General features: G+C 38.3%; 1 protein-coding gene across 1 annotated transcript in view; it reads right to left on the bottom strand.

Moving 5' to 3' along the window:
* Nucleotides 1–17175, bottom strand: part of LOC126995478 (transmembrane protein 62-like) — an 18390-nt gene continuing 1215 nt past the window's right edge. Inside the window, exons 3-7 of the mRNA XM_050855058.1 lie at nucleotides 12247–12365; nucleotides 11020–11075; nucleotides 2458–2545; nucleotides 1724–1857; nucleotides 1–500 (exon numbers count right to left, since the gene is read on the bottom strand). Of these exons, the coding sequence (XP_050711015.1) occupies nucleotides 407–500; nucleotides 1724–1857; nucleotides 2458–2545; nucleotides 11020–11075; nucleotides 12247–12365 (491 nt within the window). The 3' untranslated portion in view covers nucleotides 1–406. The remainder of the gene's footprint in view (nucleotides 501–1723; nucleotides 1858–2457; nucleotides 2546–11019; nucleotides 11076–12246; nucleotides 12366–17175) is intronic.

Consider the following 17175-nt stretch of genomic DNA (forward strand, 5'->3'; position numbering starts at 1 on the left):
TTTAAATAGTTCATAAGACTTTATTTATATTTTGACCCCAAAAAGAAGTCAAGGGTTTTCTTAGTATTAAGCAGCACATTTCTCACAATGAGTTTTGTGAATAGTAACTACTACTGTACAACCTGATAATCTCTTTGGCATAAAATGGTATAAATAAGAATAAAATGCTGGGCACTGGCCTAAGTAAGCAATAGTTTATAGTTTATACTCTCTTGACCTAGAGTATATATAGCTTTCATTAGCATCTTGATTATTAATATTAATATTGATATAAATATTAATATAGGAAAGGGAAGATATCTTAGCTTTATACATTTGTGCTTTCTTACCCAAGAGGTAAGACAAATAAATATGAAGTAATGGTATAATATATTTACCCCATACTATGTATGGAATACTGATAGCCTCACAGGGAGCTCTGAGACATGTGTGCCTGACTCTCATTTTTGTCTTCCTCCTCCCAGTCTAGAGCTTGAGGTGCCCACACCTGAGCAGCCTCCCTGTAAAGAAAATACAATCATGGCCTAACAATAAGTTAATGAATAAATTCTTACATTTATGGATGGCAAGTGTTAGTTAATGCATACTGCAGGCAATGATATGAAACTATTGAATAGAGGTCAGCAAAATACTTATATATATAAATCAATAAATAAGGGCTTTTGCCAGGAGCACATCGTCTTTCCCACCCTATGACTCCAGCACCGAGGGTCCCTCCCAGCAAGTCTGGCCCCCATCCCGTCCTAAGTACCCACTGACTTGCTCAAGCTACATGCTTTTTGGGCATTCTATTACCCTCCTCCCTTCAAGGCTGCCTCTTACAGAAACTATCCAGTGAGCAGGGTCAATTTCTGGGTAGAGTGCCACATGCACATGGCCAAAGTTGGCATTCACAGACTAAGCTAGTAAAAGCCCCCAATTCAGCCATACAGAGCAATCATTGATTTGACAAAGTCACTCCTGCGATATCTCACTATTCTGCGTAGATACTTATTACCAAAGGCACCACTTTGCCTCTACAAGTGACAATTTAGTGTCCATGTTTCAGAGCCATAGAATAAGACAAGTATCGACAATACCACATGCTCATGCTGAGCATTACATGGGCAAAGTCAATCCACCGTAAGACCTCTTGACCTGCCAATATTCTGTATTACAATACCAAGGTACATTTGAAAATCTTCAAGACCTCAATATCCTTGACACACACATGAACTAAGTGTACAGTTTCCTCTAGTAAGCCTCCAAACACCTAGACAAGGAAACCTTAGGCTTCCCCTCCTCATGCTTTGCTTTGAGACCCACCACCAGAACCTCCTGTGACTCAGCTAGAGAGTGTTACAGTGTGGTTTGGGTATTTCCCATCTTAAATATATTAATTACACATCATTTCAGTGTCTCAATATCCACAAGAAATTGATATAATCTGGAGAGTAGGAAATATATTTCTGATGCTGGGGACTGACCCCACAACCTGCCAGACAGAAAGCCACCTCTTTAGCCAGACGGCTAGAGAGGTACCCCATGACTAAGTAGGTTTTGAGAGGCTTTCCATGTCTGGCAGGTCACTACACTAGTCTATGATCTTAGAAACAGATCTTTTACTTAGTGCTTCTTTAACTTGATCTTTGTCTAACATACTATTAGTATGACATGCCTGGTAACTACACAAGAAAAAAAAGATATGTGTAATGACTAATTAAACTGCAAGCCAGATTCTTACCTTAATATATCTTTATGAGCTGTTGTGGCCTGATACCACAATATAACCCCCAATATTGCTGACCAAGTGCGCAATGGACCCAAAAAGAGAGCCATGGTTCCGTATGCTAGCCAGAAGAAGTAAGCAGTGATCATCTGGTGGTAGATGAACAATTCTATTATAATCATTATCATTATTATTATCAATATTTTTATTATTATTATTATTATTATTATTATTATTATTATTATTATTATTATTATTATTATTATTATTAATAATAAACACAGTGCAATGAGTAGAGAAGGAAGAGTACAATTACTTAAGTTGCAAAGTCTGTAACCCCAACACACCTAAGATAAAAAATATTAAGGATAGAGGGAATAAAGGAGAAGAAGCATTTTATAGATTTAAATCACTATGTGTGGGTGAGAGCAATATGGATTGAGAGTTCATTACTGTTGCAGTGAAAAAGGATTCACTTTCCATTAAAATATGTTCACCTCTACAGTGCATACTTCGAGAAGCAGAGAATTCATGACACAAACAGCTCTTGGTAAAAAAAAATACCTTTTGCTTTGCAATACAATAAGAATTACCTTAGAGCATATGTTGCAAAAAGACGACTTGAAAATTAATGTACATAAGCCAAAGAAATGAGAAAATACCTTATTTTCAAATATTATTGTCTCCAAATAACCAAAATAAAATAATACTGTTAATACCATTAAGGAGCCCGTGAGTTCACCACCTACCTGCATGGTAACAATGAGCAGTGGGCACACATGGCGGCAGAGGTAGCGAGGAAAACTGCACAGCGGGTCAACGTACAGCGACCAAAACCTAAAATCAGATGACTTATTAGTGACTCTAGTATTCACTCTTACCATTATTATATTCATATGCTGACAACATGTATTCTGAAGGTGAACACTTTCACACACAGTACTGTAGATTGTGTGTATGACATGAGGGATGACGGAAACACACAAGTCTCTTAAGTAGGTTCTATTCTAGTGAAAATGAGTACAGGCAGCTATGGGTACATGTAGAGCACCTTGACAGAGTGGAGGGACGCGCCTAACTGACTCAGTTGCGCGACGAACAAAGGGAACCCACGGTCGGATCTTCAACTTGTATAAACAGTCACCACTTGTAAACCAAGGCATATTTAGCGAATTAATTTTGCTTGTAAATCAAAACACTTGTAAAGTAAGACACTTGTAAACTGAGGTATTACTATATATATATATATATATATATATATATATATATATATATATATATACATACATACATACATACATACATACATATAAAAATATATATACAGTCAAGTCGAGTATGACGCGGATTCGTAAGGCGCGGTTTCCTATGACGCAATATGGTTTCAGAACCATATTTTCAGATCACGCGGGTAAAACCATCTATGACGCAGTTCATGGTCTCCCTTCCCCGGATCGCTCAGGGTCCTCTCAAATGCATGACGCCGCAGCCCGAGTTGCCAACTCGGACTGCCCGCTGCAGCTCGGTTTGGAGAGGTGGAGCGCCTCCATGCTGTGATGATGTCATCAGCAAATATGGTGGCCCAAACAAACACATATAAGTGCTTCCATTGCATTTCACCTCTCTGTGCCCCGATAACCACTGCAGCTTCCTTTTCATTCTCTGTTGCAAGGAGCTCGTTGCCCAGAACTGCTTGTGATGCATGTTTAAACGTCATCAGGAATATCAGTGGATGCCAATTTGCTGCCAGAACAGCTAGTAAACGTTGTCACTTACTAGAAGCAAAATGGCGTCCGCTGATCTTCCTAATGACGTTTACGGGAGGCCCTGTTCGCAGCTGACTCCGGACTTCAGGTTCAAGTTCAAGAGGGGGTTGAAGCAACGGAGCAATCACAGACGCGCTGGCTCACGGGCCAATCAGAGACCTTGGATGCAAAGTTGGGCTCAGCTGCGAGCAGGGCCTCCCAACATTTACTAGCTGCTCTGGCAGCAAAATGGCGTCCACTGATATTCCTGATGACGTTTAACCCCAAAAGGATTGAGGGTGGCTGTATTTTTGGTACCGCTAGGATCGGCCTCCCGCGCTAAGCCACCGAAAATTGCCCATATTCACACACTCTCTACGCTTAACCTGCATTGCACCAGTGAATAAGACAGATTTTGTCCTAACCATCAAGTCTTCCTCTTTCTAATGACGCCATCCAGAAGTCTCTACGTGCCGTGCCGTGGAGAAACAGCGAGATGAATTGGAAAGACTTTTGGGGTGAGCGTGCCGGTTATAACCGCCTCCAACCCTTCCCCGGCAAAGCAGCTATAGCCGCCTCCGGTCCTTTAATGGTTAAACATGCATAACAAGCTGTTCTGGGCGACGAGCTCCTTGCAACAGAGGATGAAAAGGAAGCTGAGGCGTCACGCGTTTGAGAGGGCCTGGGACAGTCCGGACGGCCCGAGTCGCTCCCTCAAACGCTAGCAGCTGCCCCCCATGCATGGCGCCTCATCTTGCCTCATCCCCACGGACTCATCTCGGACTAAACAACATCAAAAGGCAGATAATGCCTACCGGTGCACTTGGGCTAGAACGAACCAAAAAAAAAGAAAAAAAAAGGTGTGGGTTTGGAAAAATGGCAAGGGCCAGAACCAAATTGTATTTTCCCCATAGGTTTAGTTATTCCTATGACGCGGTTTCCTATGACACAGCCGTTGCTCAGAACCAATTAACTGCGCCATACATGACTTGACTGAATATATATATATATATATATATATATATATATATATATATATATATATATATATATATATATATATATATATACAGGTAACTCTCGATTTACGCGAGTATTGCGTTCTTGGAGAGGTCGCGTAAATCAAAACAATGTAAATCAAACAAGAGGTAGTTTTTTGTCGAAAAATAAAAACCGTATTTTTCAGCGTATAGCGCGCACCTTTTTCACATAAAAAATGCCTGAAAGTTTAGCCCTGCGCCTTGTACGCCGAATGTACAAATTTTTAATGATTTTTTTTCTTCTTTGGGGTGTTTTCAAGGGTCTGTTTTTTGTCTTATCCAATAACGACAAACTTTCCTTTATCATTGTATATAATCCTTCATAGTCAGTGGCTGTCTCATAATATGTTACCATAGAATACAGGGCGATCTAATAACTACTATACAAAATTGAAATCGATGGAGGATTGCCCATGCCTTGTTATCCCGTTTTTCCGTCGGGCGCCATTTGTATGATCTTGATCTTGATGTCACAAGTGGCTTGATTGTATGACTAAGGAGCAGTACAAGCTACATAAAAAATCATATTGGAAAAAAATATCCATTTGTTCATTATTAATTATTAATATTAGTGAGAATAATGGGGTAAATATGATATCAGAAAATGTACATCATGAGTCTTGTACGAGGAGATATTTCGAGCAATACCAGCCAGGCCGCCATTTGCATTGTTTACAAACCACACAACCACACCCATACAACAAACAGCTGCATGGCGTGTGTCACCAGAAACGTGTGAATTGTGTCTTGCCTAGTTCTCTGTCATAACCTACCAGTGATGGTGGGAATAATATGCTTATTCACTTCATTCAGTGGAGAGAGAGAGAGAGAGAGAGAGAGAGAGAGAGAGAGAGAGAGAGAGAGAGAGAGAGAATATTCATATCACCGAGATATCCACTCAGGCATTCAGTCTCAGCCTCACTCGTGTGAGGAAGAAATGAGGGACACCATGAGTGGCTAGCTAGTATTGGTACCGGTACCGAGCAGTCTGGTACCGGTACTGTACCATATAGCTAGTACCGTTAGTACCGGTACCTGCCCACCCCTATTGTTCAGTAGCGTGGCAGCGTGGGTACTGTATTGTTGTTCAAGTAGCGCGCGGGAAGAACTGAGCTCTGCTGTGTGGCCGCGGCGCTATGTGAGTCCAGTTGCGTGAGACATCTGGTGGCCACTCCATAAAATATCGCGTATAAGTGGAAAAAACGTGTAAATAATATTTTTTTTTTTTTTTGGACCCCGCGTTATTTAAAAAACGCGTAAACCAAACTCGCGTAAGTCGAGTTACCTGTATATATATATATATATATATATATATATATATATATATATATATATATATATATATATATATATATATATATATACAGTAATCCCTCGCCATATCGCGGTTCACTTATCGCGGTCTCGCGGATTTTTAAATTGTACCGTATCGCGGATTTTTCGCTATATCGCGGGATTTTGCGGTAAAATAAGCAATTTCTAGCCTAAAAAATGAAAACGATATATATCAACATAAGTAGGAACACACCTAAATAAGCACCTACGTCACCCACCTATTTTTATATTTTTCCATCGCGGCCTATTGCACTGTTAGTCTTTTCCCTGGTTCACTCCTCCCCCACTGCCTTTCTTTCTTCTCCCTCTCCGTCCCCATATTTTTCTCATTTTTTCTCATTTCTTTCTTCTTTTCCTTTCACCTCCCTCCCAGTTTTTCTCTTTTAAAATCTTTCCCTCCCACTCACACCCTTTCTCTCCCCCTCTTTCTTCACCTTTACCTGACCCTCCCTACCTCTTTCTTTTAATCTCTTTCCCTCCCACTCACACCTTTTCTCTCCCCCTCTTTCTTCACCTTTATCTGACCCTCCCTACCTCTTTCTTTTAATCTCTTTCCCTCCCACTCACACCTTTTCTCTCCCCCTCTTTCCTCACCTTTACCTGACCCTCACTACCTCTCTCTTTTAATCTCTTTCCCTCCTACTCCCACATTTTCTCTCCCCCTATTTCCTCACCTTTACCTGACCCTCCCTACCTCTCTCTCTTAATCTCTTTCCCTCCCACTCACACCCTTTCTCTCCCCCTCTTTCCTCACCTTTACCTGACCCTCCCTACCTCTCTCTTTTAATCTCTTTCCCTCACACTCACACCTTTTCTCTCCCCCTCTTTCCTCACCTTTACCTGACCCTCCCTACCTCTCTCTTCTTTTCCCATCCCATTTCCTCCACCCATTTCCCTTGTTTCCTCCTTTCTCACACCCTCTTATCTTTAGTCTTATCTCTCACTCTATCACTCTTCCTCCCTTTCTCCTTCCCCATTAGATTATATGAACACACACACACACACACACACACACTACATCAGATCAGATGACAAGGAGACTGTGTGTGCAAAAATGATTCATGAATTTAAAGCCAAACTGGATAATAAGCGTTATGGAGACGGGACAGCACGAGCCTAGTATGGCTCTTTTCCTGTATTTCACAACTAGGCAACTAGGTAAATACACACTCACTCACTCACTCACTCGTTCACACACACACACACACACACACACACACACACACACACAGAAGGGAAAATGGGACGGGTGTGTGGAGGGAGGGGCAGAAGTGAGTCAGGTCATGTCCTGACCAAAGCCCTGACCTGAGTCTTCCTTCTGCCACACCCTCCCCACACTCTTTTCATTTCCCCTTCTGTATGTGTGTGTGTGTGTGTTTACAACTAGGTAAACACACACACAGAAGGTGAAATGGAAAGGGTGTGGGGAGGGAGGGGCAAAAGTGAGAGTCAGATCATGTCCTGACTGAAGCCCTTACCTGACTTTCCCTCAGGACCTCACCTGACTCTACCTCAGGACCTGACATGACTCTCCCCACTGTCATTCCCTCCCCACACCCTTCTCCTTGTTTTCATCCTCTTTATCTCTCTCTGTTTCCTCCACTACTTTTCCTTGTTCTCCCTTCTTACATCCTCTATCGGTATTTTTTTCATTACTCACTCTGTCCTGCTCCTCCCTTTCCCCTTCCGTATTTACCTAATTGTGATATAAAAGAAGTGAGCTACACTCATATTGTCCTTTCTCTGAGTATTCTTCCGCCCCGCCAAACTAATTCCTGCGCGAATTTCGTATTTACGAAGCGAACGTCGAAAGTCGAAACAAGAATTATAGAATCATTTATTGGGACCGCGTCGTAACAACGAAACGTCGTAGGAAGTGTTTATAAGAGTGTGGGAAAGGTCAATAAGAGTGTGGGAAAGATTTGTAAGAGTGTGGGGAGGGTTTATAAAACCTTAAAATATATATAAATAATAAAAAAAATATAAGATCACTACTTCGCGGATTTTCGTCTATCGCGGGGGGTTCTGGAACCTAACCCCCGCAATAGACGAGGGATTACTGCACACACATATATATATATATATATATATATATATATATATATATATATATATATATATATATATATATATATATATATATATATATATATATATCATCATTTCATCGACGCCTGCTCCTAGGAGCTCCCACCAGGGGATGGCCACGGCAGAAGAGTTTCCAACTTTCTCTATCCAGACACTCCCTCCTTGCCTGCTCAAAGTTTCTCAAAGATCTTTCCCCCCTCTCCCTAACGTACTCTTGCACCCTATCCCTCCATTTCACTGGAGGTTGTCCTCTAGCATTCCCTCCCTCAATCTCACTAACATACACCCTTCTGGTCATCTTACTCTCCTCCAATCGTTCCATGTGGCCAAACCACTTTAAAGCCTGTCGCTTCACTTCTTCCACCACTCCACACTTCTTCCCTTCACCCCTGTGACACATTCCAAAATGCTCGAACATACTTTCATTACTCATTACATCCATTCTACTCACACCACAAGCACTCCTCAAATAACTCATTTCCACTGCCTGCACTCTAGACCTCTGACTTTAATTCCAGGCCCACGTTCCATTTGCGTATATGTGGGTTGGTACTATTATTGTATTTCTCAAATCCTTCTTTACCTCCATGCTCACACTTCTGCCATTCATGATTCGTCCCAAAGACCCTACCACCCTTCTTCCTTGCAATGCCCTTTCTCTTATCTCTCCCTCCGTACCACCATGCTTACACATAACTGATCCAAGGTACTTAAATTCATTGACCTCCTCCATTTCTTCACCATTCAAAATTATTTTGCATTCTTTTTCACATTCAATTCCCACTCTATATGGGTATACAAAATCTACACTCTCACTTCTATTTCGCTCACAAACCATCACTTTACTTTTGTTGACATTTACTTTCAGCTTTCTCCTGTTACAGACACTATCAAAACACTGACCAAATTTTGTAGGTAACTTTCATTTTCTGCAACGAGCACTGTGTCATCAGCAAACAGTATCAAATTCAGTACCCACTTCCATCCCTCATCGAACATTCTTACTCCAACTTCTCCAACTTTGCCCTTCACTTTTCTAATAACACCATCCATATAAATATTGAACAGCCAAGGTGACATGACACACCCTTGTCTTAAGCCCACTTTTATCTCAAAATGTTCACTTGTTTCTTCAGTAATTTTGACACATGCAGATGCATCCTCATAGAAAGACTTTATTGCACTAAGCAGTTTTCCTCCCACACCATAAATCTTAAAAACATCCCACAATGCAATCCAATCGACTCTGTTATAAGCTTTTTCCAAATCCATGAAGGCAGCATATAGTTTCTTTCCTTTTGCTATTATTTTTTCTACTACCATCCTGAAGGAAAATATCTGATCCACACATCCCCTTCCCTTCCTGAAGCCTCCTTGTTCTTCACTAATTTTCTCTTCTGTAAGTCTTTGCTCCCTCTCTATTATTACTTTTCCATATACCTTTCCGGGTATACTCAGAAGACTTATACCTCTATAGCTCCCACATTCCCCTCTCCTGCCCTTCCCCTTGTAAACTGGGACAATGATGGCTTTTGTCCAGTTTGCTGGCATGGGAGGGGGGGGGCCCTCCCATGCTACTTCACATATCTTGACCATCCATTTAACAACTACATCTCCTCCACACTTCAACATTTCTGCTGTGATTCCATCAATTCCTGCTGCCTTTCCATTTTTTAATCTTTTTATTGCCTAATTTACTTCTTCATATGTTGTACTTCTTTCTTTATATACTCCTCCTCTACCTCTACTCAAAACTGCTGCTGTTACAGCTGTTCTCTTTTACTATCCTCCTTATCTCTTCTGTCCACCATGAATTTCCTTTTCTTTTTCCATCTCTCACCACTTTCATCCCTAATACTTTTTTTGTTGTAGTTACCATTATTCCTTTAAATGTTCCAAAAATGTTTTCAATATTTGTATTATCTTTTACACTTTCCCAGTTTTCACTTAAGGACTCTGCCATTTCACTGTTATACTCATCTTTTATTTCTTTTTCCTGTACCTTTTCTATCTTCAGTATTTCCTTTTTTTACTTCACCTTTCTTTTTAGTATATATATATATATATATATATATATATATATATATATATATATATATATATATATATATATATATATATATATATATATATATATATATATATATATATATATATATATATATATATATATATATATATATATATATATATATATATATATATATATATATATATATATATATATATATATATATATATATATATATATATATATATATATATATATATATATATATATATATATATATATATATATATATATATATATATATATATATACCCCCATAGATTCATAGTCTCACCATCATGATTATATATATTCATGATTATATATATATATATATATATATATATATATATATATATATATATATATATATATATATATATATATATATATATATATATATATATATATATATATATATATATATATATATATATATATATATATATATATATATATATATATATATATATATATATATATATATATATATATATATATATATATATATATATATATATATATATATATATATATATACAAAACAGTAAATTTATTGGACATGTCACATAAAATTAATTTTTATTGGCCAACAATACTAAACGTGACCTAAAAGACAAAAAGTGTCTGAGCATCTGTGTCTAATTTTGACCATTAGATCTGACTCAAAGATTCACAACCATTTATATATATCTCCCATATTGTACACATACATCAAGTGTATGCGATAACATGAGTCATATTACTGTGTCTCCTAAAGACCTGCACAATGCATCATTCCACAGGAAGTCTCTGCAAGCTTGCACAATCATTGAACTCTCCCACTCACAAGAACGTCACAATTCAGGAACACACAGACAAACATACACTAATTACATCTACATGTTTTGGGATAAAGTACAGTACGGTACTGACAAAGGGATGAGTACTTATGAATTCTAAATGCAGTCTTCCTAGAGCACAAAAACTGTTCATCATTGCCAAAAGAAAGTATATTTAGTTGAATCTAAAATAAAATGACCAGCATCTAATTACAGAAAAGTTATGACTTACCTAAAATCAACACAGTGTGCAACGGCCAAGATAAGCGGGAACTGAAAGGTCAACATCTGTAGAAGAAATCAGCAATTTTATATTTGTACCACACTGTGTATAGTAGTTACCAGACTCAGCCTACAACTATAAAGCTAAGATTTGATTGCCTAGTCAAGTAGTCAGAGTATGAGTGGATCTCCTTGCACACTGTATGCAAAAAGAATAATATATCACTAATGAACAATGGTGAAACCTTTTCAAGTTCACAATTTGGGCAGATGCTTTGCTGACTTGAAAGAGCTGGCAACTTATGGGAGTGGCCTCTCCTCCTCAAAAGTACATGAAATTGAAAATACAAGCCCTTCTCATGTTTGTAAACAGGAATAAGGTGTGATTCAAGCACAGGGAGGGCCTTTATGTAAAATATAGAGGTATTAAGGGTATTTACAATTTGTCAGGTCAAGGCAGTTAAGGTAGTGCTCTGCTACTGGTAACATGTAACCCAGTACAACCAGCCGCATGGTTGGATAGTCGGCGACTAAACCGGCGACCCCACTGGTTTTGTCTTGGACCAGTGAGGAGGGTGTGCTGGACCCCCAGGTGGATTAAAAACAAGACCATTCTAAGGGCAGATGAACTCATGTTTATCAGAGTCAATGGCCATCCAGTCCCAGCTATGGGTGAAATAGTGGGTGGTAAACCTCATAGCCCCCTGCTGCCTTGTAGGGTTTGCCTTTTTCGTTCAGGCAAAGGAAAGGGCCACCACTTAAAATAGGTGGTTGGGTTAGCAAGGCCATGCACCTGGAAAATCTTGCACCAAAAACTGAAAATGGCTTGATTTTAGCATCCAACCGCTCAGGAAGTGAAAACGAACGTTAAACAAAATGATGATGATTAGGGGTATTTACACAAAATTTTTGCCCTCCTCAGTCATCAGGAGTGTGAACTACTCTGCCCAAGTCCATTGCCTGAATCCTTGGCCGAATTTATTCCAGAAAAATCAGAAGCAACTTTGTGATCTGAGACACTCTGGAGTGCATACATATAGCAACATAAGCCTTCCCAGCTGGAGGAGTGGTGAACATGCTGCTCCGGTGTCACCAGTGCTTGTAAACAAGAGACAGAGGGCACAGCTGCCTCCAGTAATATATCATGCAGTAAATTTTCAAGGAACACAACCAATGTGCTCCTAGAAAAATATGAAATAAAAAGATTTGTAGCTACTTTCTTTCATATTTTCCTTACCTGGAAAAAGCCATATGCATATGTTAATGAACCTGGTAGGTAACTTCTGTTGACAAAGATGCCCCAGGCAAACACAACTCCAATGTGATTCTCTATAACTTCCCCTACAAACCAAGGCCCTGAAAAGAAAAGAAGGTATTAAAAAATGTCAAACTCAATGGCCTAACCAAAATAATGAAATACATGTTACGAACTGAATTCTACTTTCCTACACATGGACAGAGAATTTTTTTCTGATGTACAACAGAGGAAGAACAAGAAGACATGAATTGAAGCTGAAAAAGTGTAGAAGTTAAACATTTTCAAGAAAGCCAGCTTCCCATATATAACTACTAAAAAGTGGAATGGTTTAAGCCCAAGGGTGGTTCAAGCAAGATTCATAAGTTAAAAAATAAAGTGGATATATATGGATATGAAGACATGAAAGTATTCATGCATAACTAGGGTTGCAAAGGGTGGGAAAGTTTCCAGAAAATAGAAACTTTCCAAGGAAAGTTTCCAGGAATTTTCAGGACCCGGGAATTTTGTGAATTTTCAGGAATTTTCTAATTTTTCACATAAGTGTATTTGTATTAATAAACAAACCAAATTTGGTCAATACAACTATTGATTAAAAGTTTTAAACAACAAAAATTGTATTTCCAATAGGTTAGGTTAAGTTTAAGGAACTTTCAAAAACATGATATCTATACACCTATAGTATATGTTACCAAATAAAGCGTTCACTGTGTTACATAGAAAGTCTCATTTAGTAAAGAAGAATAGATGACTTTTCTGAGTCAAGAAGTATGGTAGCTTTGTAATTTTGTTGGGTTAAGTTTGGGATATCTTCAAATATGTGATAGCCAGTAACTTATGGTATAAATCAACAAAGAATGACCTCACTTTGTTATATGCAAAGACTCATTAGTAAGGATGCATATATGAATTTTCTAAGTCAAGACCTATAGTAACTGTTTGGGATTTTGTTAGGTTAGGTTAGATTAAGTTTAGGGTATCTTCAAACACATGATTGCCAACAACTTATGGTATAAATCATCAAAGAATAACCTCACTTTGTTGTATAGAAAGTCTCATTAGTAAGGAAGCATATATGAATTTTCCGAGTTAAGACCAATATGGCAGTAACTGTTTGGGATTTTGTTAGGTTAAGTTTAGGGCAGGGTTGTTTTGATCTAAATCGAGTGATTTAAATTGATTTAAATCAGAGTAAAGAAATCATGATTTAAATCAAAATTAAATATACCATATTTAAAATGATTTAAGTGCTATATCAGAAGTAAAATATCTAATGATTTAAATTATATATATATATATATATATATATATATATATATATATATATATATATATATATATATATATATATACAGAGTCGTCCCTCAAATAGTACGGTTTCCAATAGTACGGTTTCAGTTTTATACGGATTGTCATAGAATATTTTTTAAGGATTTTTAAATTTTCCGTTCGTAGCACCAAGTAGCCATAGCATGAGTGGCAACACTGTTCTACTAGACTGACACCCATGCACATCTCCTCAGTCCATGCAAGTGCACAGCATCAAGAACACTGTTCTGCCAGATTGAAACCAATGCGCTTTCCCTAAGTCCGTGTGTGTGCACAACCTCAGCTACGCTTCTCCATTACCACATAACATGTACATGGGACCCAAGAGACAATCCAAAACACCTGCTGAAAGCACCCCAAAGTGTTCGAGAAAGGTATTCACCTTGCAGAATAATTCAGATATTGAAGTTACGTTTTGGGATGAGTTATGTTGCGGTAGGGAGAGCATACTACATGAATGAGAGCAGTGTTCGCTGTATCTATCATAGTGTAAAATAAATTCTTGCTGTGGTAACTGACAGTGCTCCAAGAGTGCTGCAAGAGTGGAGATAAAGGCCGTCCTTTTCTGTTTGTTCATAAATTAACCTATTATAAACACATAAATAGGCATTTTCTTACAACCCCTGGGTACCGGGAGGCTATATAGCCGCTTCCACGGAAGGGCCGGCCTTATAGCCGCTGCTTTGCTTTTTTTTTTTATTTTTATTTATTTGGTTTTCGATGACTTTTCGTTATTACATCACGTGCAGAATATGTTTGACTGTTGTTTATCGGAATTTCACCGCACGATGCTGGATGGTAACGGCATCTCGGTTTCCGATTCTCCCTGACGCTGCCAGACTCCGCAGACTGCCGAGCAGAGCAGCAGAGCAAATACGAGAATGAGAAGAGTAACCTACAACGACTCAAATCACATAATCACAAGACTGTGATAGATAGCTTATATATAAGAATATATATATGATATATAAGAATTAGAGCATGGGGCCGTCCACACATCATTACGGCACAAGCAGACGAACGGGCACGGTCGCAGCCTCGCGGCAAGAAAATCGCTCCTCCTTTTAAACAAGAAATTGGTGAGCAGGAGTGGGCACTCCTACAGAATTCGGGTCCCACCTGGCTCAACTTCTCGCCAGCCAGTTATGCATTTTCTGCTGTAGTGTTACCACTCTGGGCAAGTGAGCCATCCTGGCAGCGCTCCCTTCCACATTGTCAGAGAGCAAGCCATATCATACTCTCACACTCTCTCTTACTCTCTACCACAGTTTCTATAGTTCTCTAAATCATACTTGAAAAGATACGAAACGATAATTGTGGAGATTGACTCCGCGCCTCCAAAATACAACATTACACCTCCATATTATGAAGTTAAGGGACACATATGTAAACTATTCCAACCGAACTTTTAATAACCTGACCTCTAATGGGGTGCTTCGCCCCCCTCGACCTCCCAGAGTTGTAACACTGCACTGTGACTGCAGCAGAAAATGAATAACTGGCAACTTGGGCCCGTGGGTAACAGCAAAGCCAGGCGGGACCCAGATTCTGTAGGAGTGCCAAGGAGGGTTTCTAGGGGGGGGGGCATTAATTTCATACGGTTTTTCTAATAGTAAGGGGGTCCTGGGTCCCTAACCCCCATACTATTTGAGGGACGACTCTGTATATATATATATATATATATATATATATATATATATATATATATATATATATATATTATTAGTCCTACTTATGATTTTTATGTGAAAATTCGTCATGGGTAATGTGCATTAAACTATGGTTTCATTAAACATTGCCAATTTTAATGCAAGAAAATGGCCTCATAAGACTGAAAGAACTTATCAGTGTAAACAAACAAGGATTAATCCAAAAAAAATAATTTAAATAAAAATAATCATGATTTTTCTAACTCTGGATTAGGGTATCTTCATACACATAATGTAAGCAATTTAGGGTATAAATCAACAAAGAATGACCTCATTCTGTTGTAGAGAAAGTCTAGTAATGAATCATATATAAATTTTCTGTCATCAAACATATGTGATGCAGCACCTAATGAACATAAGAACATAAGAATGTAAGGAGTCTACAAGAGGCCAGTTGGCCTATACAAGGAAGCTCCTGTAAGCCTAACCCCACCTAACCTCACTATCCATGAATTTCTCCAACCTCCTCTTGAATGTATCTATGGTATTGGCACCCACGACATGACTGCCAAACCTGTTCCACTCATCCACCACGCTATTGGTAAACCAATTCTTGCCGATGTCTTTGTTGAATTAGAATTTATCTAGCTTAAAACCATTACTACGTGTCCTGCCTGGCTCTTTTACAACCAAAACACTATTAATATCCCCTTTATTTAAGCCTACACTTAACCTTACATAACCTAATAAAAACAAAAACACTATAGGTCTTGACTCAGAAAATTCATATATGCTTCCTTACTAATGAGACTTTCTATACAACAAAGTATATAAATCAACAAAGAATGACCTCCTTCTGTTGTTTAGAAAGTCTCATTAGTAAGGAAGCATATATGAATTTTCTGAGTCAAGACCTAAAGTAACTGTTTGGGTTTTGTAAGGTTAGATTAGGATAAGTTTAGGGTATCTTCAAACATATGACTGCCAGCACCTTATGGTATAAATCAACAAAGAATGACTTCACTCTGTTGTATAGAAAGACTCATTAGTAAGGAAGCATATATGAATTTTCTGAATTGAGACCTATAGTAATGTTTTGGGTTTTGTTAGGTTAAGTTGGGTTAAGTTTAGGGTATCTTCAAACACAGGATTGCAAGCACCTTAAGGTTTAAATCAACAAAGAATGAACTCACTTTGTTGTATAAATGTCTCATTACTAAGGAAGATTATATGAATTTTCTGAATCAAGACACATAGTAACTGTTTGAGGTTTTGGTTTGTTAGGATAGGTTAGCTTTACAGCATCTTCAAACACATGATTGCCAGCACCTTATGGTATAAATCAACAAAGAATTACCTCAATTTGTTATATAGAAAGTCTCATTAGTAAAGAAGCATATATGAATTTTCTGAGTCAAGACCTATAGTGACTGTTAAGGGTTTTGTTAGGTTAAGTTTAGGGTATCTTCAAACACATGATAGCCAGCTTCTTATGATATAAATCAACTAAGAATGACCTCAATTTGTTGTATAGAAAGTCTCATTAGTAAAGAAGTATATATGAATTTTCTGAGTCAAAACCTATAGTAACTGATTGGGGGTTATAGGTTAGGTTAGGTTTAGGGTATCTTCATTAGAGCCAGCACCTTGAGGTATAAATCAACAAGGAATGACCTCACTCTGTTGTATAGAAAGTCTCATTAGAAAGGCAGCTTATATGAATTTTCTGAGTCAAGACTTATAGTAACTGTTTGGGGCTTTGTTGGTTTAGGTTAGGTTAACCAGAGGGAGGCATGTGCCTCAATAGGAGTCATTTAAACAATCCTGCCTGTGCAACCACTGGGCTAAGGGACATTCACCAAAAGCCCCCCAAAACTGAAGTCAAAAGAGGCAATAACTCAGCCTAAAACAAATTAAAAAAAAATAAAGCCTA

The sequence above is a fragment of the Eriocheir sinensis genome, chromosome 8, assembly GCF_024679095.1.
Source record: "Eriocheir sinensis breed Jianghai 21 chromosome 8, ASM2467909v1, whole genome shotgun sequence".
Classification (NCBI taxonomy): Eukaryota; Metazoa; Arthropoda; class Malacostraca; order Decapoda; family Varunidae; genus Eriocheir; species Eriocheir sinensis.